At 37.9% G+C, this 25,572-nt stretch overlaps 1 protein-coding gene across 1 annotated transcript in view; it reads right to left on the bottom strand.

The window, feature by feature from the left end:
- The window catches only part of LOC107755216 (protein furry homolog-like), an 88,873-nt gene that overhangs the window by 21,237 nt on the left and 42,064 nt on the right, over positions 1 to 25,572 (bottom strand). The window contains exons 9-42 of the mRNA XM_016571935.1: positions 24,314 to 24,406; positions 23,468 to 23,566; positions 22,980 to 23,081; positions 18,443 to 18,546; positions 18,112 to 18,220; positions 17,787 to 17,873; positions 17,490 to 17,661; positions 16,835 to 16,967; positions 16,604 to 16,711; positions 15,635 to 15,872; positions 14,967 to 15,131; positions 14,775 to 14,861; positions 14,375 to 14,643; positions 13,334 to 13,547; positions 13,069 to 13,193; positions 12,928 to 12,985; positions 12,662 to 12,753; positions 11,903 to 12,075; positions 11,651 to 11,811; positions 11,442 to 11,552; positions 11,199 to 11,353; positions 11,007 to 11,106; positions 10,750 to 10,918; positions 5,981 to 6,249; positions 5,617 to 5,757; positions 5,311 to 5,479; positions 5,040 to 5,124; positions 4,715 to 4,827; positions 4,256 to 4,406; positions 4,060 to 4,163; positions 3,785 to 3,967; positions 2,650 to 2,845; positions 1,309 to 1,430; positions 982 to 1,169 (exon numbers count right to left, since the gene is read on the bottom strand). Of these exons, the coding sequence (XP_016427421.1) occupies positions 982 to 1,169; positions 1,309 to 1,430; positions 2,650 to 2,845; positions 3,785 to 3,967; positions 4,060 to 4,163; positions 4,256 to 4,406; positions 4,715 to 4,827; positions 5,040 to 5,124; positions 5,311 to 5,479; positions 5,617 to 5,757; positions 5,981 to 6,249; positions 10,750 to 10,918; positions 11,007 to 11,106; positions 11,199 to 11,353; positions 11,442 to 11,552; positions 11,651 to 11,811; positions 11,903 to 12,075; positions 12,662 to 12,753; positions 12,928 to 12,985; positions 13,069 to 13,193; positions 13,334 to 13,547; positions 14,375 to 14,643; positions 14,775 to 14,861; positions 14,967 to 15,131; positions 15,635 to 15,872; positions 16,604 to 16,711; positions 16,835 to 16,967; positions 17,490 to 17,661; positions 17,787 to 17,873; positions 18,112 to 18,220; positions 18,443 to 18,546; positions 22,980 to 23,081; positions 23,468 to 23,566; positions 24,314 to 24,406 (4,845 nt within the window). The remainder of the gene's footprint in view (positions 1 to 981; positions 1,170 to 1,308; positions 1,431 to 2,649; positions 2,846 to 3,784; positions 3,968 to 4,059; positions 4,164 to 4,255; positions 4,407 to 4,714; positions 4,828 to 5,039; positions 5,125 to 5,310; positions 5,480 to 5,616; positions 5,758 to 5,980; positions 6,250 to 10,749; positions 10,919 to 11,006; positions 11,107 to 11,198; positions 11,354 to 11,441; positions 11,553 to 11,650; positions 11,812 to 11,902; positions 12,076 to 12,661; positions 12,754 to 12,927; positions 12,986 to 13,068; positions 13,194 to 13,333; positions 13,548 to 14,374; positions 14,644 to 14,774; positions 14,862 to 14,966; positions 15,132 to 15,634; positions 15,873 to 16,603; positions 16,712 to 16,834; positions 16,968 to 17,489; positions 17,662 to 17,786; positions 17,874 to 18,111; positions 18,221 to 18,442; positions 18,547 to 22,979; positions 23,082 to 23,467; positions 23,567 to 24,313; positions 24,407 to 25,572) is intronic.

The raw sequence follows: 25,572 nt of genomic DNA, 5'->3' as shown, positions 1-25,572 counted from the left end.
ACCCTTTACAGTTTAGAATGATGTATTACTCTTACCTTTATGAGCAAAAATGACTGCGTATTTTAAGTTGTTTCCACTGTTAGAAAAATGCAAGTGATCGCACTGGCGCCTCCGTGTCCTGCAGAGCGCGCTTCAGCTTCCAGTCTCCGCAAACGATTGGATATGCGTCTAACAGCTCACATTTATATAGGTTAAACGTTTAAACTAACATTGTGATATACGTGAACTGTTTTATATATAGATTTTATTTTAGGCAAGTCCTGATGATTTGAGAAGGCTAAATTGATCAAACATAGGCTATAGGCTATGATCAATTCACTGTCTGCCGCTGGCCTTTACTTAAAAAAACAAAAAAAAACTTACAAGACACGGGCAGACTATACAGCGAACTAACTAAATCGCGGAGGAATTTCAGACGAACAACTCATGAACTTGAGGAAGCTGTCCGTTGGGCTGGCGCGAAGCAGCATTCAACGTGGATGAGGTGAGTGAATGCTTGTTTAACAATTTTTTGGGAAATTATTGTTAATTTTAGCAGAATAGAGCAGAATTAGTGCAGATTGTAATGTAACGTTTGAGATTTGACACAAATTTGTTTCTCCACCTGTTAAACATCGTTAAGATGGGCAATTTGAGCGATTATAGGTGTATTTTACCGTTAAAGTGGGTACCAGTTGGCTTTGCTGAGCAGGATCGGCATTTTCGTGCCCACTGGAAGTTTATCCCAGTCAGGCTTTGTGCGTTTGAGTTGGTATTCGTTACTGAGTAAAGTTAAGCGTTTTTTTTTTATTATTTTATTTTTTTATCAACCGTTCAAGATAGGATAATATAAGTTAACTTGAGGTAACGTTAGACGACGCCTGAGCTGTTTTCTACGACGCATGGTGGCCCGATCAGGTCAGAAGAAAAAGATCCTCATTGCCGAGCCCTGCTGTTACTTTCTTATCAGTACTTCTGGAAGAATGTAACATTTCTACATACCTGAGCCTCTTCCCCTGGATCTCCCACAGTCTCTACCAGACGAGAAAGCACGTCTGACATTGTGGAGGCTGTGAGTGGCTGTTTCAGTGCTCTGAAGATCTGGAAAGAGCGACCAGCGTAATGCCGCGATGAGCAGGACAGAGCTGTCTGCAGAGCAACTTCACTCAGTTCCTGCTCCAACTGGTAACCTAATCAAACATGCAGCACAAGAACCCATCACAACCACAGCCGAAACATTTCAATTCTCTTAAAGAAATAAATTAGCATTCCTTCATGTGGAAGTTGGTCCTCTACAGTGCAGTGAAATGAGCAAAAATTGTGTCTTACCGGACGGTGTCTGTTTGAAGACGTTGACAACATGGCGAAGGAATACACTAAGCTGATCAGCACTTTTGATGTTGGGGTTTTTGGGAGAGACGTCTTCATGGTTCCACAGCGGACCACGTTTCCTATGGGCCAACCAATCAGAAGAAAAGAATTAGAAGAAGTGACACAACAGGAAATGTCTAACATAGAACAAAGGCAAAGCAGGCTCACACAACTCTCAGTGAACAACCATTATGTAAAAAAACACTCTGAATCAAACATTCACACAGATGAGACTGAGCGCACACACACACATGCAAGGCAACAATACCCTCTCCTGTTAGACATGGCTGCAGGCAGAGGAAAAAATACAGTATCTTAACAAAAGATAAATGTACATTCAATATGTATCCAGGGAAACTAGGCAGGAACAACATAGATTATTTTTTTTAAAAAGCACACTGTTATTTAAATCTAAAATTCTGTATTTTGATGTTAAAACACTTCCCTTTCCATCTTTTTATGCAAAGACAATTATGAGAAAGTCATAAACATCGTGTCTTATCATGTACTCCAGTAGGACATAATATTACTAATACTAAAAACTAAATGTTTTATCTATACATTTGTTATTCACTTCTATCCACAGCGACTTGGGGCCAATTGCTCCGAAAAGGTATTGGGTGATACAGCCAAAAATATGACAATATTTTTTATATTTATCATGACGTAAACATAACTTGTTTGTTTACAAGTAAACTCCAAAGGATAGACTACCTTTTTTTTTTTTTTCTGGATTCTGTGTTTTACACTTTAATACAAATCTATCCTCAAAAACGGTGTGTAATAAAATTAATTCATAAAACTTTAACAATTTAATCAATCGGTTAAAATGCCAATATTAAATGAAAATATAACCCTAACCTTCAATTTTTTGTCAAATAAGGAGCACAACAAAACTTGTATACTCTATAAATGTAAAAAAAAAGTGGAAAAAAAATAATATATAAATGTAATGTTTTAATACATGTATTTACTATTTTTAAATGCATTACTATTATCATTACTATTGATAGATACATTTCACAATAGACAATAGTAATACATTTCTGTCATAAGTGTTTTAAATTTCTTAAAGTTTAAGCAAACATTTATTTTTGTGGATTGTCATGGAGAGCTTTGAACCATTATTAGGCTCCGTAACCCAATTCTTTCTTTGCCAGAAGCACTCCTGAACATACAAAACTCTCAAGCAGGATTGCATGTTATTGGTTAAAATGTTTGGTGTATTCAGCATTTAGATAATGAAATCACAACCCTAAGAGGAAGAATTTGACAGACTGGCCTGCAGAGACCCCTCACCTTGAGCTGATGAACTCGATGAGGTTTTTGACCTTCTCGTCCTGCTCTGCAGACAGGTCCACTTCATTAAGGAGAGTAGGAGGGAGGTGAGGCAGCACTGAGCTGCCCAGACTGATACTAGAGGATGTGGAGCTGGAGCTCAGGCCAGAGTCTGTCATTGGAGACGGCTGGTAGTCTGGCATCAGCTCTGTAACACCTAGGAGAGACAAACCCATGCACAATTATTTATTACTGTAATACATTACTTATTATTATAATTAAAGGGATAGTTCACCCAAAAATGAAAATTCTGTCATTAATTACTCACCCTCATGTCGTTCCAAACCTGTAAGACCTTCGTTCATCTTTGGAACACACATGAAAATATTTTTGATGAATTCTGAGAGCTCTGTCCCTCCCATAGACAGCAAGGATCCTAACACGATCAACGTCCAGAAACATAGTAAGGACACCGTTAAAATAATCCATGTGACATCAGTGGTTCAACCGTAATTTTACGAAGCTACAAGAATACTTTTTCTGCATAAAGAAAACAAAAATAATGACTTTATTCAACAATTCGTCTCCTCCGTGTCACCCTGGCACCATTTTGGAGAGTATCACATACGTAAACAACGTATGCTGTTCTGTGTCAGCAGCACCGTACGCGGATACGTTGTTTACACTTTGATCTGAACGTAAACAACGTATCCACATACATACGTTGTTTACGTATGTGATACTCTCCAAAATGGTGCCAGGGTGACACGGAGGAGACGAATTGTTGAATAAAGTCGTTATTTTTGTTTTCTTTGCACACAAAAAGTATTCTCGTAGCTTCGTAAAAATTGCGGTTGAATGCTGATGTCACATGGATTATTTTAACGATGTACTTACTACGTTTCTGGACGTTGATCGTGTTAGGATCCTTGCTGTCTATGGAGGGTCAGAGAGCTCTCAGAATTCATCAAAAATATCTTAATTTGTGTTCCGAAGATGAACAAAGGTCTCACGGGGTTGGAACGACATGTGGGTGAGTAAGTAATGACAGAATTTTCATTTTTGGGTGAACTATCCCTTTAATTACTATTATCAAGCAGTTGGATAAGAGCACTGAGGCAGACAGATACTGCAAAACACCTTTGCTTTTAAATACCTGTGAGGTTGAACTCCTGAAGAGTGGGTTTGACTGTCAGAACTCTGGGCTCATTCAGTTCACGGTTGCGAAGAAGTACAGATGCTAGTGACTGGACACTGCTGTTGGTGCCCTGGACGACCAGCAGGTGGAGCAGTAAACGCTTGCAGTGCTCATAGACCTCTGGGTGCTGATGGTCAAAGCCTACAAGCACAAATATGCATTTCAGGACATACAATGTGGAACATTCCAGTGATGATGGTTATTAATAAACTGTACAGTTGTGTATGTGTTACCTATAAAGATGGCATGCAGTAGCAGGTGAAGGTATGAGCTCCATTCCACTTTGACCCCGTGGTCTACAATGAGGTCGGTCAGCAAGATCACAGCAATGTTACACCTGTAAAAAAATGGCAATGTGTTGTCAGCGGTCAAAGGTCAAGGAGAACAACACTGAGTCTGATTTAGGGCACACTGAGTATGTCGAGTCACCTGTGCAGGGAGACTCCAGGTGTGGTGGTCTCAGGCAGGTAATCGATTAGTGGTGACCAGCAGCCGCCAGTAGGAGGAAATGGGAGGGGCTCTGGCCGGTTATGGTCCATCACCTTTAGACGCCAGTTAGCATAGACAGGCATAGAGTCACCTACAGAGAGAAACAACATGTTCATACAATACCATTCAAAATTTTGAGACCTGTAATATTTTTTAATGTTTTGATAGAAGTCTCTTATGCTCACCAAGGCTGCATTTATTTGATCAAAATACAGGAAGAACAGTAATACTGTGAAATATTATTAAAATTGTAAATTTTGATGGCAAATGCTGCCCATTCAATTTTACACGGATTCTACCTTTATACCTATATATATGTCTGCCTTCAGACTGAGTATTTTTTTGGTCAGAGCAGGAGCAACATCAGAAGTTTGAGGACAGTGATGATAATGTACTCACTCTTCTCCTCCTCATAGGATCCTCCTGAGCTGCTGCTGTAACGGGACTCCAGCCGATGGTGCTGTCTGTTCAGATTACTGTTCAGACCAGTGTAGATGTCCAAATGAGTGTAACTACACAGAGATACAGAAGTTACATTCATGTTCCACTTAACAACTTCATCTAGTACTTTTGAGGAAGCAACAAATAAAGAACAACCAGTAAGCAATAGCTGATAAATGGTTCTTGGTTTATTTTTAGTAGGATTAGTAAAAAGCAATGACTTATGTTTCTTGTTTGTTTGTTTATAAATGGAACACATTTCCTAAATCTAGAATCAGTTTACCTGTCCTCCATATTGGAATCTTTGATTTTGCTCTCATGGTGTCCATCAGGTCCAGGTACCATGGTGTTACTACTGGACGTTGTTCCTGGAAAGAGCCAAACATTTCAACAAAGTGACAGTGAAAATGTGATTGCTTCCTTAGATCACCTGTTTATAAGAAACTTTTCTGTAATCTTTGGGTTTCCTAAATGATTCCTACTCGTCTTATGATTCTTAAACTAATTTGTATAAAGGTAATGTTGAGTGGTCAGAGTATACATATATACTGTACCTGATGTAACAGAAGGGATCTTGTAAGAAGAAGTAATGCGGTAGTATGGTGGGTTATCCATATGAGTGACAGCTGAGGATACAGGGTCAGTTAGCTCCAGCTCATACATTAACTCCTCCAGCAGCTGCATTGTCTTATCCCTGCCCAGATACACCACTACACGCTTCACCTGCAAAATATTAGGAAATGCAATCAGAAACACAACAGCATGGAAGAAACTAAGTTATTAAGAAACATGGCCAAAGTCACAAGTGCAGCCATTCTTGCTTAAGGATCGAGTATCAGGTCAGGACAGGTGTCACTCACATAAGGCAGGAGACTTGGTTCACTGTTGACTCCAGACATGCTGATGAGGAAGTGCAGGATGATCTTTAGATTTTTAGGCCAGCTGTCAGCTAAAGTGGTCCAGACGTTCTCAATCTCTGACCATGCAAATTCATCACCATACTGTAAAATCAGACCATATGAACATTCATGCAATAATCACCTTAAAACGGGTATAAATATTAGTAAATGTGTTAAAATAATATATTTCTATAAAATAAAATAAAAATAAAATTATATGGAAAAGGGGAAAATGATGTTTGCAATAGAAATGTATATTCACTATAGATATTTACACCTGTACCACAGTCAGCACACAGTCGACATGTAGTATGTGTGCGTTTACCTTTGCAGTCATGAACATGAGGTTGTTGAGGATCATGGTAGTGGCATGTGGTGAACCCCAGCCCTCTCCTCTCAGCCAGCGACGGCTGTTCACCATCATCATCTCTCTCTCATGGGCGTCCTCCTCTTCCTCTGTTGACGAAGGTTCCTCTTGACTTCGTGCTGAAGGCTTGAAGTCCACCAGCTCTATGTTGTTCATCCAGGGTAGGAGGTAATGCAGCATCACCTGCCGGCCACCAGGGTGCGCTGTCTGGATTCTCTGACTCACCTCTGATGAAAACAACACAGAATCTCATTACACAAACAGTGTTTATGTGGGGGGGAAACTTTTTGGCTCGCATAAAGTTATTACCAATGTTAGATTTACTGAGCGTTACATTTATAGATGTTTGACCTCCGTGAAGTTGGCACCCCACAGAAAGAAATAATCACCAAAACTATGCCATTCGTTTGTGCTACGTTTGTGCTGATTTGTACCGCAAAAACGAACGTTTGTGCTGGTTTGGTGTTTGAGATATTAAAGGGGTCATATGATGCGAAGCACACCTCGCTTTTTCAGACCGATGAGCTTTGTAAAAATCGACGCGTTTCAGAAGGCGGGGCATAGAGGAGAAACAATAATGTACAGTATGTGGAAAATAATGTGGTTTTTTTTACTTTAAACCGCATAAACACATTTAATTACACCAAATACACAAAATAATGTTCTTTTTAGCAGCATCATATGACCCCTTTAAACATAATTTTTTTGACCGTGTCACTCTCTACCCCATGTTGCCCAAATCGCTCCAAATCAGCGCAGTTTGTTTGTGCTGGTTTGTGCCGTTAAAACAAACACTCTATGTATTTTCCTTCCTTAGATATAACAAAAATGTTTTCGGGAGCTGTGACGTCACTCTCCACCCCAGTTCGTCTAAATCGCACAAAACCGGTGTCATTCGCTTGTGCTCGATTTGTGCCGTTAAAAGAAACCCTGTAACTTAGGGTGACCATACGTCCTCTTTTCCCCGGACATGTCCTCTTTTTGGACCTACAAAAATGCGTCCGGACGGGATTTCTTAATTGCCTAAAATGTCCAGGATTCGGCTGTTTTCTTTTTATTTAAAAATGACCCTCTAACACTAGCATTCCCTATTCTTTTTCTATTATTTCTACTTGTTTTCTTTTTATTTATTATAAAAACAAAAAAAGCAACAACAAAAAAAATAATCTTGCTATGTATACTGTTAGGCGAAGCCCCGCCCACGAACCCCGCCCCCTACTGTCCTCTTTTTGGAAAACTAAAATATGGTCACCCTACTGTAACTATGACCGCTTCTTTTATATAACGAAAACAAAACTTTTTTACGAACAGTGACGTCACTCTCCACCACATGCCGTCCAAATCCCTCCAAACCGGTGCCGTTCGTTTGTGCTTGATTTGTGCTGGTTTGTGCGTTAAAATAAACAATGTAACCATGACCTCTTCTTAAATATAACGAAAACTTCACTCTACACCCCATTGTTATTTATTATTTTTTAATTATTGTTCGAGCTGCCTTAAAACTTAAAATTTAGTCAACTCAAATATCCAAGTTTTCACTAACTTCATATTTCAATTTGACTAAGGTTAAATTTCAAGGCAGCATTAAGTTGTAAGTTTTTTTTTTTTTTACATCGAGTCTAAATCATTTTAATCCATTTGTGCTCGATTTTTGCCATTAGAATATTGAACACTGTATTTATCCCCCCTAAAAAAAAACAAATATATGCTAATTCAGGGCGCACTGCTTGCCAAATTGCCCTAAAACGGTTCCGTTCGTTTGTGCTCGTTTTGCGCTGTTAAAATTAACATTCCGTTTATTTCTCCTCCGTAAAACATTACAAATATCTGGAGGAAAAGTGATGTCGCGCAAGCCGCTCGTCCAAATTCCTGTCTTCTATTGTTTGCAAATCTGCTGGTGTGTTTTTCTAAGTTTTATTGCCAGTGATTTCATCAAGCACCAATTCCAAATTTTTCTTTGTGTGTACTTTTTTTTTTTTATGTTTATTGCATTATGCATATTGCAGATGATGAAATATTCGGAGCATGAACATTACCATTGCTCAGCAGCATTTTATCTTTGAGGAATGTGTTAAGTATAAAGACAGCCAAGGTGTGTTTGTTTAAATATCTTTTAATGAAATAAAATGAAATGTAAGTCGACATTGACTTGCAAATCAACTTAATGTGTTAAAAATGGCATAACACACGCTCATGTGAGTTTTTGATTGCAAAAGTTTGATTGTTAAAAATAAATAAATGAAAATTTTGTAACAAAAATAAATAAAATTAATTTTTATTAATTTGTATATTCATTAAAATTCCTTGAAAAAGTAGCCTAATCCTACAATAACAATATAAGCAAGAATTTAGTTTCAACTTATTAAACTGACTTAAAAAATAATTTGTTGCCATGGCTTTTTGATCATATTATTTACCTGTAACATGTCTGTGCTGCACTCATATTAAGAATTAATGACCATTTCTACAACCATTGAAAAGAGACAGCAGAGAAAGAGCGAGCGCGTCTTCACCTCAGCAGCAAACCAATCTTTCCTATTCTTGGAACAAAATTAATGCTTAAAGTTGATTCAATATTACTCTTAATGAAAAAAAAATTCCACACTCAACATCAGCAATAGTAGCCTACAAAGTAGCTAATTAAACCAAATTTTTTTATGAACGGAACAAAGACTGACGTAGCCCTATAGCACAAATAAATAAAAGGTTTTGGATTTTCCCCATACTTCAAAAGAATGCTTAGTTTGTGGCTCATTATTATTAATATTAAATTTGTATTTTTATTAATTTTGATTAATTAATTTATATATTTATTATGAATAAAAAATAGACTAAAATAGCACAATGACATATTAACTTATTTTAAACTTTGAACTTTCGTTAGCCTAACAAAATGAATAAGGATAATATGTTTTACCTGCGTTGTAACACAAATAGGCTAAATAATGTAGAGCCCTGCACAGGCCTCCAATCTAGGCCCTTGTCCGACAACTTATCAGAATTCTTCGGCCCGAATCCGACTGGAGCCCGTGTCTTTTCTCACTTCCCTTATTATACACAGCTGCTGTTGCAGCCATTAAAATAGTTCAGTTTTGTTTTTAATGGCAAAGTTGTTAAATTTATTTTCGTTTATTTATTAAGTTAATTTAATAAAATTTTTGCTCATAAAGATAAGAGTAATACATCATTCTGCACTGTAAAGGGTCTACTTTTATTTGTGCGCTCACACAATAAAACGTTGTGCTTTAAAATAAAGAAAGCAAACAGGATGTGCTTTCTGCCGCCTCGGTCTTGAGCAGGAGCGCTTCACAATGATGAACCGAAAACTCAGCGAATACTTGCCTCACAGAAATGATAAATATATCTATAGAAACCTTTGAATTACTACTTTAAAACGAAATAATTCAAAGTCTTCAATAAAACTCTTCAAATAATTAAAAACAAACTCTTTCATTATGTAATCCGTAAAGATGCATTTCTCTCTAAAGGCGCGTCCAGAGGAGATGGCGAGTCAGGATCGACTTGCGACACTGACTTAGAAACACTTTATAACAAATAATTCAAATATCTCCTTACTCCTTACTTAATATACTCACTTATAGTAAACAAAGAAATGAAACTTTTATTAATATTATTATAATATATTCATATACCTTCGGCTATGCATACTAGATGTTAAATGCAGTCATACCATGTAATTACATTTAGCCTACATATAGCCTATAATGGCATATTAACGGCTTGTTTTTTTTCCCTTCACATATTTATGAAGAATTGTATTTACAGCCAGAATTTTAGTTACAACCAGGATTTCTTTTCAAGGCACAAATCGAGCACAAATGAACGCAGCATTTGTTGTGAAGAGCGCCCTGAAGCATAGGCCTGTATTTGTTATTTTTAGGTGGATAAATGCAGTGTTCAATTTTCTAACGGCACAAACGAAAGGATTTAGACTCACTGTAAAATAAATGAATGAATAAATAAATCAATAAATAAAAAAAAGAAAGAAACTCTGTGGCCGCGCTAAATGGGTTTTCGTTATATTTAAGAAGAAGTCATGGTTACATGTCATGGTTACATGGTTACGAACGGCACCGGTTTGGAGGGATTTGGACGGAATGGGGTGGAGAGTGACGTCACTGTTCGTAAAAACTTTATTTTCGTTATATAAAAGAAGCGGTCATAGTTACAGGGTTTCTTTTAACGGCACAAACCAGCACAAATCGAGCACAAACGGCACCGGTTTGGAGAGATTTGGACGGCATTGGGTTGGAGAGTGACGTCACTGCCTCGAGTTCTGTTTGTTATTTCTAAGAAGGGGAAATAAATTTGATTTTCATTTCAATGGCACAAATCAGCACAAATCGAGCACAAACGAATTACACGAGTTTTGTGCAATTTAGACGAACTGGGGTGGAGAGTGACGTCACAGCTCCCAAAAACATTTTGGTTATATCTAAGGAAGGAAAATACATAGAGTGTTTGTTTTAACGGCACAAACCAGCAAACAAACAAACTGCGCTGATTTGGAGCGATTTGGGCAACATGGGGTGGAGAGTGACGTCACACGGTCAAAAAAATAATGTTTAATATCTCAAACACCAAACCAGCACAAACGTTCGTTTTTTTTTCCGGGCACAAATCAGCACAAACGAATGGCATAGTTCTGGTGATTATTTCTTTTTATGGGGTGCCAACTTCACGGAGGTACAGGTTTGTGTATGTACCTGAGAAGATGGGAAGGGTGAGTTCAGGGTAGGTCCGTGCCAGTTCTTCACTGAGCTGGTAGTAGGACACTGAGTACAGGTGAGGGAGAGGGGAGGCTGGAGACAAGACCCCATCGGTACGCTGGATCTCCAGTTTATGGGCGTAACGGAACAGTTTGGGCTCCAGGATCTAATATACAAACATATGATTTTATTTACCCAATTGCACACTCTTGGTGTCCTTCGACAGAAAAAAAAGCTTAAAAATCTCTACTGACCTGCAGTAGCTGCATGGCGACCTCATAGATGTCTCTGGAAGAGTCAGCAGCTTTAAACAGGATGAGATTCAGCAAAACCACAGTGTCAAACTGGTAATCCCTGCAAGAGACAACAAACACACAGTATTCATTTAACCTGAATTACTGACACAAATTCAATCACATTTACCACAAGAACATAGTAATACGTACCTGTTATGAAAGACATTGGCGATGGCTCTGAAGCAGCCTGAAGCGACTCTGCGTGAGCCAGTGTAGCAGCGATCCACCGCCCAGAACATCAGATTGCTCTGGTCTGGGTTGAGCTCTAATAACAACATCACGGCCTCACAACCCAACTGATGCACCTGAGCACAAACATACATGCATGCGACAGTTCATGAAAGCTGATTTGTTAGTGATGCTAATGTCAGAACGTGAGTTAAGTGCATTTACCTTGCGGTCTTGAGAGTCTAGAATGTTGTCCAACCACTTATACAGATACCCATCAGAGGACAGGCCAACGTTATCAGCCACCGGACCACAACACAGCACCGCAGACATGGCCTGTGCAGACACACATCATATACCACATTCACTCTATGGTAGTGATAGTGAAATCTGTGACGGCTGCAAATGCAAATGTGTGTTTTGTGAGACGGTACCTTCAGTGCACAGTACTGGTGTCTGTTGATCTGCATGTTGCGGTCGCTGTATCGGTCCAGAGGTGTGAACATGATGCTGAAGGGTCCAGCCCAATGACTGAAGAGCATGAACAAACTATGCCTCAGTGACTGCTGAGGGAATATACTCCTCCTCTGATGCACTGCAGAAACACAATCATGAGATCAGTTGAAGTTATATCAGTGAACTTGCTTTAAGAGCTATTATCACTAAGAGTGTCTGTGGCTGTGTACCTGGTACATTCTGTATGATGTTGGCCACTAGGGCACTGAAGTGAGAGCGGATGTCTCTCAGTGTGTCTGAATCTTTGTCGTTCTCAGCCTCCAGAAGCTGTCGGGTGAGATCCACGTATTCCAGCAGAGTGCTGTTCAGAGAGTGAGAATCCCCGTCCAGACCACCACTTGCACTGCACAGAGAATACACAAACACCTTACTGTTTAGGATACAAAAAGTGCTAGCTACGAAATTAGCCTTAGCAAAACAAAGGAGTTAGAAATTTTGTTCCAAATATCATTTCCATCATAGAATGCTGTTAAGCACAACAGATCACTTGAAATGCAATGGAAATGTTTATGACTTTCACAAAAAAAGGCAATTGCCCTTTGATGCATGTTGGACAATGTTAACATTTAAATAAGTCAAACCAGTGAGAAAGTACTTCTCTTACAATGCTACATTTATTCGATCAGAAATATTTTTACAATTTAAAATAAATGTTTACTGTTTAATTATATTTTTAAACTGCAATTTATTACTTTGATGGCAAAGCTTATATATCAGCATTTAAAGCTGAATTTTCAGCATCATTATTCCAGTCTTCTGTGTCACATGATCATTCAGAAATCAGTCTAATATGCTGATTTGGTGCTCAAGAAACATTTCTTATTATCAATGTTGAAAACAGTTGTGTTACTTCATATTTTTGTGCAAACCTTGATACATTTTTACTGCCCCCAATAGTAGTGTATATGTTGTGAGTGTGTGAGACTTACGTCTGACTGATGACTCCTGAATCGGCCAGTAGCTCAAAAATCCGGACCAGCTGGACTCTGAGAATGTCACGACGCCGGCGTCGCTTCATGTTCTGCAGAAACAAAAAAAAAAACACAAGGATCAATAAATTGTTTAGATTTGCAACTGTATTAGTTATATGAATAGATGGACAAAAAGCTTGCATTTAAATTGTCTAGTTGAAACATTTATCCTCACAGGCATGGATTCCTTCACAGGGTCAAGTGTAAAACTGTGGTGAACTCACCTCTGGCCTTCTCTCAAGCGCTTCTTTAATGATGGTGTTTAACTCCTCCAACAGCTCTCTGTAAGACACACCACTGGGTTAAAATGCAATTACACACAATATAATTATGTATGCACTTTGTCAGGTGATCTTAAGACGTACCTGAAGGCAACAGGGTTGGTCCTGCCAAGCCCCAGGACGAGAGACTCAGTGATGTCCATGCTCTCAGAGCGCATCATGGGAACCACATGCTTGAACAAGGAGGAAGGGGACGGAATGCTAATGATCTGCAAAGACACACACATGTACACAATCTTGTTTCAAATATGGTGTCCCAAATCAGGCAATGTGCAAATATATATTACAATTCAACAATGATAATTATTGTATCTGACATTACAGCTGGTAGGGTGCTATGACCTCTGACCTTTGAGTCGTAACTATATCCGCTGTCTGGGGTGGATGCCAGCGTTTCAGGTGGGGAGCAGCGTACAGAGCCAGGGGCTGATGAGGAAGAGGAGGATGAAGATGTGGAAGAGGTGGCAGAACTGCAGCAGAGGATTAGGTAGTTCCTCCAAAGGCCCACATATGAGTCACTACTATTGCTCATGCTGTTCACCTTCTTAGCATTGATCGGGCTGCTGCAAGGTCAAAGGTCACACAGGAAAGTCACATAATCTGTCTTACAAAAATACATCATAAACAAACAGTTTGCCTAATAAAAAGAATAAAGATTTTTTTATATGGCTGTTTATAACTATGTAATAATAAGTAAAATTATGAAATATTATTAATTCTCACATTAATATAGTGAAAACAGTGTGGAAAATTTGAATACAATTTAAATTATTATATGTGACCCACAAAACCAATCATAAGTTGCACGGGTATATTTGTAGCCATAGCCAAAAATACATTGTATGGGTCAAAATTATTGATTTTTCTTTTATGCCAAAAATCATTAGGATATTAAGTAAAGATCATGTCCCATGAAGATATTTCGTAAATTTCCTACCATAAATATATCAAAACTTAATTTTTGATTAGTAATATGCATTGCTAAGAACTTCATTTGGACAACTTTAAATGCGATTTTCTCAAAATTGTGATTTTTTTTGCACCCTCAGATTCCGGATTTTCATATATTTGTATCTCAGCCAAATATTGTCCTATCATAACAAACCATACATCAATGGAAAGCTTATTTATTCAGCGTTCAGGTGATGTATAAATCTCAATTTCAAAAAATTTACCCTTATGACTGGTTTTGTGGTCCTGGGTCACATTTATTATATTTTATATTTATTATTACCTGGATGTTTACTGAAATTTTACATCTTTAAACATTTTTAATCTATCTGACAACAATGGCTATCAAATATAGACTGAAAACATTAAGGTACTGTATAATTATTTTTACCCATGTCACCGAGCCCTACTAGAGACACATTTGAATGTAAAAACGTACTTGATGTCGACTTGTGGCGAGAGCAGCTGAAGGCGTGTGGAGGCGAAGACCCAAGCGTAGCTCAGCGCAGTGGGGCAGTGCTTGGGCAGGTGTTCTTGCCGCAGGTAACTAGACAGGCTGATGACCCAGGGGTCCTGACCTTGTGTCACATGGGCAAACACCCATATGTAGGAGGGGCTTACCACATCAAACTGGTGGCTGATAGGAGACGAGCTCCACTCTGCCAGAGTCTGAAGGTCTATTCCACTGGGACAGTACAGCAGATTTGTCTACAGCGAAAAGGGGCAAAAAAAGAGACAACCCTGATATAGTTTCATTTTTACTTTTTTAGATTTCTAAGCATTCCTGTCTGGAGCGGACACCAACATCCAAAAACACAATGTTCTGCGCATTCCCTCACCTGATCGGCCCCAGTAAGGTGAATAAAGCTCTCGAGGACTGAAGCACTCAATCTGTCCATCACGTCTATAGCCAACTCCTCATCTCCCTGAGAGAGAAACAGGACAAAGAAATTAATATGAAGTGCAAACAAAAAGAAAAATGTTGTCTCATATAGGTGAACAACAGGAAGTCATTTAGAACAGATGGTTACCTTAGCAATGCCAAGGGCCGTGTGCAGTGATCGGACTTCTTTGAGGACATTGACAGCAAGTCTGCGTGTTGCTGGTCGACAGCTGCACAGCACGACCAAAGCTAGACCCTCCACCACATGCAGAACGGTCCAGAGAGGAGATCGCTCCAGAGGGAGAGATGGGCTCTAAAAAAATACATGAAAAAATACCATGTTAAACTACAAGCTAAAAATGTATGATAAACTACAATAAAAATAAAACGATAAAAATCGTTAAAAAGTTTGGGGTTGGTAAAACTTTTTTAATATACAGTACAAAGAGTAATATTGAGCAATATTATTACAATACAAAAAAACTATTTAATAACTATTCTATTTAAATATATGTTAAAATGTAATTTATTCCAATGATGGAATTTTCAGCATCCATTACTCCAGTCTTCTGTGTCACATGATACTTCAGAAATCATTCCAATATGCTGAATTGGTGCTCAAGAAATGTTTCTTATTATTAACAATGCTGAAAACAGGTCTGCTGCTTAACACATACTTTTTTTTTTTAAACAATATAAACGTTTTACTGGCACTCTTGATCAATTTAATGCATCCTTGCTGAAGTTTTTTTTTTTTTTTTTTTTACAAAAATTATATATTATTTGATATATTATATAACTGTTGTATGTTTGCACCTGTGAATCATGGCTGCGGTTGCTGCTCTGTACTGCCTGTCTCCACTGTATGATGAGCTGCAGCAGCATCTTGACAGCATTGTCCAGTAGTGTGGGGTGAACGTCAGTCACCTCCCTCACAATGAAATACACAAAACCAGACAACACGTCCTCTCTCCAGTCTGGGAAGTCCACCATCAGAGCCTGCAGAGTGGTGAACGCCAGACCACGCAGCTCCTCATCCATATGGATGGTCAGTCTGGATGGGTGGGAGAATGAAAGTCATTGTTTACAGAATGCAAAAAATAAATGCAACACATCATCATTTTCATAACAGCATCATGCGTCACCAGAACCGCAGAGAGGTCAAGCGGGTAAATGGTGACATATGAGTTCTGACTACATGCCATTACGACTTCACAGGAAGTCTGACTCAGATTGTGGTTGCTGTACAGGAAGTCATAAATATATGGAAATTAGCATTTCATATTAGTCTATGGGTACTTTATGTATAAGTGTGATTTTTCTGTTTGACTCATACCCCTAAAATAAATAAACACTTTGTATGAGAAGAACTTTAAAGTTTTTCTTTGTTGAAAATCCTTGTTCCAAATTGCTGTGTTATAGGCAATTATCTTTACATAAACTATAAAGACCAAACATTTTGGGAAATATGCAAATACGAAAAAGTGAACCCAGAGCATGTTGAACTCACAATGCACACCATGCACTGTAGCAATCAGTAAATTATGTAATATCTGAAATGTAATAACCAGCCTGTTTACATTTAAACTGAAATATTTCCAAAACAAACAATATTGAATTAAATTGATAGCTTGTGGATCAGAATCAAATCATGAAATTCTGTGAATGGTCAGTAGGCATAAATGTAATTGTTCTCAAGGAACAACAGAACTAGTGAATTGGGGAATGGTTGGAGTTTTCTCGTGGTGATGAATGAGGGTTGACATGAGAGTCACAGGTCATTACTTGGCCAGTAGCTCGATGAGATCCTGTCTGCTCATGCCGTCTGGGATTAGTCTAGGAATGGCAGCTACACATGTCCGGAACAGATCAATCTTCGGTTTACGCTCCCCACTACAGCAGAACACAAACATATAATAACCACGATGAGAGCCAAATAAACAACACCATTCGTTTGCATACCATTTTAAAAATTCTTATATCATATTTATGCAAATAAAATCTCAAGAAACTAACGTGATCATGTCCTCTGGCTCTTTGTTGGACATCTGAACATTGGTCATGCTCATGGATCGTCCCACCTCTTTATCCAGGTGCCTGAGGATGTTGTCCAGGGCCTTCCTAACCTGAGGGTAATACAGAGACATACCTACAGAGACAAACACATACACAGAAAGAAAACCGCTTAGTTCACACGCAAAATCTGGTACATGAACGGAAAAATGTTACAACAGACTACATACAGAGGCATTTCCTCAACCTGTAAACAATGAGGCCAGATAAATACACCACTATCTCCACTAATGGGCATGCAATGTGTTTTACTGGAAAAGCTAAACAAACTATTAAAAATGTAAAGTCAAATTTATGTATATGAGGAAATTGTGACTAATGCCAACATTGATAAAAAAAAAAAAAAAAGGAATGGACCACAATTACAATCCCAAAATATTTCAAACTTTCTTACTCAAAAACACACAGAAAAGAACTTGGCAGGAAGTCACAACTGTATTTATGCTGAAAGCTCAATGAGGACAGCTCATGCTCCAGGAATCAAAATTACATTAAAATCAACTATTCGAATATGACCAAATGCTTTAGGGTAGGGACAGGCTGTACTCAGAAATATCTTCATTTTGGAGAGTTGTGTAGGAACTGTAAGGGTCCGTACCGATGACCTTGGCTTCCTCGTCTGTGAGAGTGGTGTTGAGGAAGATCTTTTTGACCCGCAGTGTGTTGCCTGAAGGTAAGATAACGCCTGTAGTGGGCATGGGCGGCTCGCCGTCCTTCTGTTGTAAGCTGTCGGCTATCACAAGGAAGGCCCGAAGACCAATATTCATCCTCTGAGAGAGAGACAGATAAGAGAGAGATAATTAGTTTCAATGTTTATCCATCCATTACCACAATTTTTAAAAGTTTTTTTCAAAATTTTTAATGGCTGGCACATTATGTGAATGTCTTCACATACCTCTGGATTAATGGTGAAAGTCTTGTGGGACTTGCCCACACACAGCAGGTCATAGATTATCTCTTTCATGGCAAAGTCCAGCCGTTCCTTTAGAGAGGGAAAAACAACGTGCCACAAACCAATGAAAACCAACGCAATAAACAAAAACCAACCTCCCAAATGTTCATTGTGATCATTTTAGCTTTATGATAAAATAATAGATTGTTGATGGTAAAGTGGATAGATAGCTAGCTTTAGGATTGGGCCAAAACGAAGGCTGGATATGAACCTGAGATGTTCTAAAATATGTTTTGAGTGTTTTTTATTTATTTAATTTTTTTTTTACCTGAGCGATAAACTGAATAATCTTAACAAAGATGTTGAGGGGTGTGTCCCTGGGGACCACGCTGCGAGAGCCCTTTGGGAAAAGTGCTGTTACAATACTGAGGAGACGACTGTGAAGGAAAAGAGATAATGTGAAACGTTATATACATATAAATAAGAACTGTCTACAAGACAATATTGTATATATTTGTTTATATCTGTGAGAGGTTTATCTTCTCAAACAATGGTATGTTTGTGGTTAGTGTTAGTATTGAGTGAATGTATTCTCAGTGTGTGCGCAATTGGCATAAATTCAAGATATTTTTGTAAATCTGTATGATTGCGTGTCCTACCTCTGTGTGGTTGTGTTGCTCTCACACTTGATCCTGATGATGTAAACCCAGAGCAGCCGGTAGAGAGACTCCAGAGCTACACGAGACATTTTGGGATCTTTGTTCTAAAAAGAAAGATACAAAATACTCAGATAACAAGAACTCATAAATTAAGCCATAGAAATAAGGCATTTATTTCCAAAAAGTAAAAGAGCAAGAAGTTAAAAAAGTTTTTAAAAACTCCTTATTGTGGATTTTTACAAAGACAATGCTTTAAAGTGGCTTCACACAAAGCAGGGTCTTACAAACACCCCAGGGAGTCAAAATGACCTCCAAAGACAACAATTCATGAATTAACTCAGCCTAGAAAATATGCTAGATTCATTCATAAAGAGCTGCTGCTTCATCTGTATCATGACGGGTGATCAATAGTTCACTTGCTGCTCATGACGAGCTAATGAGGAATATGACGCACTGGACACCATTTACAAGCCAATAAGAGCCATAATTTCTGCTTTAACTGCATTGATGCACAAAGAGATGACTCATAAATCGGCTGTGATTAACACATCACGGCTCGTCCAAATCGAGTCACTGACTAAGCAGTTGTCTCTCTCACACTTTTGGCTACTCGGTCTCTCTCACACACACAGCCACTAATCAGACTGCAGTAAAGAGCATCAAACAGGGTGTAATGACCAACACTCACCATAGGGGGCGATATGATTGCACGGTTTGCAGTGAACATCGACTACATAAGTATTAGAGCACTAGTACAGTGAGGACTCCCTAGTGTCTTTTATCAACAGGGATGCCATTTCTTTATAGAATTATCACCAATACATTTTTCCTCTCTGTTCTAATGAGTCTGCAGGTACATTTCAAATAGTTGATCATTCAAAACAAGCAACTGTAAATGCAACAAACTTGCAAACTGTTTAAACTTCTACAGAAAAAGACTGTGATCTGCAGCATCTTTTGCAATATTTATCTTTTCCATAATTTTCCAGAAGTGCATTGTGATTGCTGTCAAACTTTGCTGCAAATTTGCTTGCAACATTTAAAATCTAGGCTAAGAGTTGAACCTGGTCCTCTTATCGAAAGTATCGATACTCAAACCAAAAATATTGATACTAAGGTGCATTTTATTTACCAGTGGTTTTGTTTGTTTAACAAAAATAATAATAATAATAATAATGCATACAATATACATTGAATTTGACAAATAACCTTTGTTAGAGAGTAATTGTGTAGGATAGAACTATTTTCCTGCTCATCTGAACACACGCAAATGTTGCAAGACAGAACCAATCAATCACAGAGAGCATTCGCTCACTGCTGACAGTGCATTCAAACAGGGCTGCGTTTCCCAAAAGTATCATAAGAACAAAATTTGATTAAATAATTATAATTCATTCTATATTATCACCTACAATTTTTGGGGGGAAATGTATAGTAATGCAAAATACTTTTATATTTGCTTTGGCTAAAGGGTGACGAGAGTTTTGGGCTGAACTGATGATGCCTCAGATAAAACATTTCTGACGCCTTCATCAGTGACTCCTTGAACTGGGTGGTTTTCCTGTGTGAATTCTTGAGGACAGCAGGACAGTAATGAAGCTATTTAGCATCGTTTCCTCTATGGACAGGCGAAAGAGCCAGAAGTCTCAGGAAGCCCATGTGGAATACAGGTCAATCACATGACTTCTGAGGGGCAGGGTTAGCTCCCTTGTGGGTAACCATGGTAACTCACCTGCAGGGTCTCAATCTGCTTACGGATGCTGTTGTTTGACGGCATCTGGAGCCAATAAACGCAGGGGTAACAAAACAGATGACAAAGGACAGGGGGTGATGGTGATGGGGAAGACATGCATGTTAGAAAAAGAACAAGAGACAAACGTAAGAACAAAACTAAGCTTTGTGCTACAACAACAACATGCAAAACAAAGTGCAGGGTGCATGGGATTTAATACTTCATTGTCAGATTCCTACAGAATCAACACGAGTAGGGATGGGTATCGTTAAGGTTTTAACGGTATTACTACTCTTACCGATACTGCTTATCGATTCGGTACTTTAACGGTATTCTTATCGGTACTTTTTGTTTTATATATATATTTATATATATATTTTTTTATGACGAATAACCTTTGTTAGCGAGTAATTGTGTAGGATAGAACTATTTTCCTGCTCATCTGAACACACGCAAATGTTGCAAGACAGAATCAATCAATCACAGAGAGCATTCACTCACTGCTGACAGTGCATTCAAACAGGGCTGCGTTTCCCAAAAGTATCATAAGAAAGCATTAAAGCTTTTGGGAATGGCAGCCCTGAACAATGCTTATCAGAGGACAGAAAAACAAACATAAATGTTTGAGTTATTTCACAGTAAACAAATTGCAATTGTAGCCTACATAGTTTGTGCAATTACAATTATTTAAATTGAACGTTGAAAGATAATATTGATCATGTAAAGGTTGCATTTTATGCATGCAACAGCCATTCACTGGCAGTCCCTAATGGCAGTACAAAATATTGGACTAAATCAAAAGTTCAAATGTTACAAATAAGTTAGAACATTAATGTTGTAATACTGGTAGCACTAATATAAAAATGTGATGATATATGTTACAAAAAAGTTACAATTTTGAAATACGTTGATGGTTGTATTTTTTTGTATTTGATCTCAGTATTCCTATCAATGTTGTATAAGGGTTTTTTATGCATAATAGTAACCCTAGAATGTGATCAAACAGTTTAAAATAGCTGGGCTAAGATATATAAAAAAATGTATGACTGCAGAAATATGTTAATTCAGTATACACATTATCCCACCGGTTACAATTGTGACTGACCATAAAATAAAATTTTTCACACACTTTTCAAAAAAAAAAAAATCTTATTTTTAAATAAAATAATTGTATTATCAAAAAATAAATTATTGATTATTTCAAAGGGTTACTAATGACACATCATTTGTATTATTACATATTTTCATGTCTGGGAAAAATTTGGGATTAAACGGGTTAAAATGCGTTTTAAACAAAGTTAAGTGGTTTTCATTACCCATTTTACTCTTAGTAATTTAATAATTTAATACATTTCATAATTTAAAAGTTTAGTGCAGAAGTATCGAATCGGTATCGATATCGACGATACTGCCTTGAAAAATATCGGTATCGTATCGAAAACAAAATAAGGGGTATCGCCCATCCCTATACTCCAGTCTTTCATAATTTAGCCCCGGGACCGATTAAATACCGGGTTTCGGTACCCATCCCTAAACACGAGCATTCCAAAATTGATCTATACTTCCTTAAGAAATGAAAATGGCCCATTAGACAAAAGCTTCTAGGAAGATTATTTTAAATTGAACTTAAATACAGTTGATGTGCTGATGAAGATTAAGAGTTTCTGATGGGTGAGAAGACAAATGGCAGGAATGGATTAAAATGAAATTTAAAAAAATTTAAAACCATAAACAAAAATGGGAGGCAGGATTAGTGCATGCAAATGGATGATTACAAGCAAGAGTGATTGTGTGCTGACTTTAGTCAGAGTAGACGCTATAAAAAAAACTTAACGCAAATGAAAATAAGGCTTCAAATAAAAAAAATAACGTCCACTCTGATTAAGGTCTGTTGATCTGGGAAGACAAACTACAGCAGGGTTAGACCAGACAGGGGAGCAGACAGACAAGCAGAACTGCAAAGGGAGTTCATGGATCAATCAGGAGAGGAATTATCCACCACTGAGACTACAAATCCCATAAACCTGGGCTCAGTTGGCTAGAGACATTACACCAGATCACTGAGAAAACTTCCCTTCTGATCCTGAATCGTTCACATGACTTTTTGAGAAGCGTAAGAAGCGGCCTAAAGTGGATTTGGAGTAAGATTCACACAACAGTCCAATTCTGATCCAGTCCTGATCTAGATTAACGGATAGCGAGTAAAGGATTTAATCGGTACTGCAGGGAGTTACATAGAGTTTGATTACTCATTCATAAAATCACCATCACCAAATCAAAGCATCACGTATCAATCCTCAAGATTCACATGATAAAGTTGCATAGATTGGAGGAAACCAAAAAAAAAAAAATTATCACATCCTGGTAGCTGAACCAGTGTCAATGAAAAAGAACGTGGACAAGCACAAACACACACGGTTTGGAGATATGATTGAGAAAGAGTGGATGACACCGGTATAATTAACTGAACAGTATAATCAAGAGGCATTTTACAGACGTTTGTAACACCACACCTTTCTCCGAAACTTTGTAAGTGAACCAACCCACTTACAGAATTAATTTTCATATTAAATCACCAAACCTGCCTCCAGGCTTCAGAATCTGTATGTATCAACTCCTCTGTTTTTGCAGTGCCCAAACAACATGATTAAAACGTAGGATTTATAGCTACTTTTGCTACTTTTAAGCTGCATTTTCTATGGTGCAATCTCTGAAACGGTCAGCTCTAGTATTTTCTTTTTTTCACAGGATGTCACAAAGCTAAAGTAAACACTCTGTATTCATTCCACTGTTAGAAAACATTACCTTTAGGTGGGAAAGGCAGTTCTGAAGGAAGATGTGCCAGTTATTGAGGAAGAACTGCTTTTGACTAACACACAGCAGACATGTGACCAAGGGATACAATGCCTGAGGAGAGAGAAAGACATGAAAATGAAAACAAAAAAATGAAAATGCTGATTGCCAAATCAGACATTGCAACTTCTCTCATGCACTTGACAAGGTGAGCTAGGACGAATTTACAGTGAATAACAACTATTACTCACTCAATACTACTGATTGAGCAGACACTAAAAATTTTAAATACAAATGCAAAACTCTTACGGCCCACTTTTATGATAGTTTTATGGTACTCTTTGAAGCTTTGTAATTGCATGGAGAAGGCCGACCGGTGGAATCAGCTAAACTTGTCTTTTTGTGTTCCACAAAATAATGACAGCCTTCTGGGTGGCAGAATGATCCAGGCTACAGAAGATTGTGGGAAAGTATGTATCAAAGCCAAACAAGGACTGTACCAGTGAGTGCTTCTTTCTTGAGCTGAGTTCAAAGGTTGTCTGGTAGAGCATCTCCACAAAGTTCTTCAGGCAGGGCACATTCACTTCATTCTTCACCGCCTTCCAAAAACACACAAGCACAAACATATAAGTTCTCACAATGAGCTACACCTGCTCGGTGCCTAACAGCACACAAATCACTCAAAGCTATTCATCTTGTCAATGCAAAACGAAATACACTTCAATTGTGCTTCTGTAGCAACTCATTCCACAAACTCCACCTCAAACCACTTGACAAGACATGTACCATCATGAACTCTGCAGAACAGTCACTGAGCCTCTGTCAAATGATCTGGATACAAACACAGTTTCAAAGAGCCAATGTGTTTGAATCGGTGTATGATCGGTTTAAAATAAAAGGGAGCAGAGTTGCGTGATTTTGCCTAAAACCAAGGTGCAGGTTTTTTGAAAGTCACAACTCTTACTCTCATCAGACACACAACCAGCTCGATTTTAGGCTTTAAATACAGTTTACTTCTCAAAGTATTGTTTATACTTGACTGTCGGTCTCATAAAAAATCCGCAACTGGGCGCAAATCGAAAAACCTGGAATGGGACTGCAGCGGAGTGTTTACAGATCGCACATATTCTGATTTGAATTCATGGAAAGTTGTGTAATGTTCTGTGTTGCCATATTGTGAAACTACACTAATTTAAATCAGAGTTGATGTAGCAATGTTGCAATTTAGCCAGAATGCGTTACATTTCTGCAGTACGCATGTGAAATCTGGCTCATAGGAATGATTTTTGCACAGGCATGAATGATATTATATCATTTAAACAAATGGAGAGCTCTGCGGTACTTACAGCAGCTACAGGGATGAGGATCTCAACAAACAGGCCAGCCAGAGCATGCTTGATATCTTTGTCCTTCACCTCCAAGAAATACTGAGCACATTCCTGCTTCACCAACAGAGAAACACAAAACAAAACATTTAATTAATAAATGCAAATCTTCACACCAATCATTTGAGAGAAACTCATAAATGTTTCAGTTTTAGTAACTGAAAAGGATGCACCACTATTAAATCTTTTGTAAGGCCTGTATACTCACACACGGTGGTTGGAGAAATATGAGGTCTACAGTAAAATACAGCATCGCTTTGCAGCTATTGGCTCAATAAAAATCTCTGGATTACGGTGCATGTTACGTGCAGCACATATTGAGTGCGGTATTTCACTGTCTATTACTGGCTAATGTAAAGGAATTGCTCCACACAGTCCTGTTGGCAAAGGTAGGGCCAACACATTGAGACTATTACTCAAGAGATTTTATGAGGCATGACTACAGAGAGCTCGCAAATAAAACAAAAGTAGTACTGTCTGAACGACAATAGAGTAGACGAGACTCGATATGTATTGACAGTGATGACGTGGCATATTCCACAAAAACGGAACAAAATAGGGCCTGAAATGTTGAAAACAATATTTAAAGTATATATTTATTTATCTTTTTTTTTTTTTCAACAAATGGTCATTTAAAAGAGGTGCTTAAGTTTGCTTAATTCAAAATAATCAAACTAAATTTTATACGAGTCATTCTGTTTTTTGCATGCAATTCACAATCCATAACTGCGACATGTCTTTGGGACAAAGTTAAATGTTTTTGGACATTGGAGTATATCAAAAATATTTTAAATACAATTAACTGAATATCTATTCAAGAGATTTGGTAAAACTTACGTTGCTGTTGTGGGATTTTAATTGTTGAGAAGGTCAAGCCCCTTTTATGCTAGATAACAGTCGATTTAACAAATTTACTAGATTTTAAAAAATACATTATATTTCTTCTATTATATATATTTATATACATTTAATTATATATACTCTATTCATGAGATATACCTAGTAACACTAAAACATCTTTAGTGTCCAAAATGAAAGGATTAGTTCACCCAAAATTTAAATTGCAAAGAAGAATGTCGGAGGATTTCGATATAAACCAAGAGGAGACTGGGTTTTCCTTTGCTAAGGTAAGGAAACTTTGCTTCCTTTGCTCCAGTTAACAAACGTTGGTTTTCACGAAACTCACTGGCGCATGCGCAGCACTGACCTCATATGTCATA

Source organism: Sinocyclocheilus rhinocerous, unplaced genomic scaffold (assembly GCF_001515625.1).
Source record: "Sinocyclocheilus rhinocerous isolate Xijiao unplaced genomic scaffold, SAMN03320098_v1.1 scaffold562, whole genome shotgun sequence".
Lineage (NCBI taxonomy): Eukaryota > Metazoa > Chordata > Actinopteri > Cypriniformes > Cyprinidae > Sinocyclocheilus > Sinocyclocheilus rhinocerous.
Note: the sequence above shows the minus strand (reverse complement) of the source record. Positions and strands in the feature narration are given on the sequence as shown.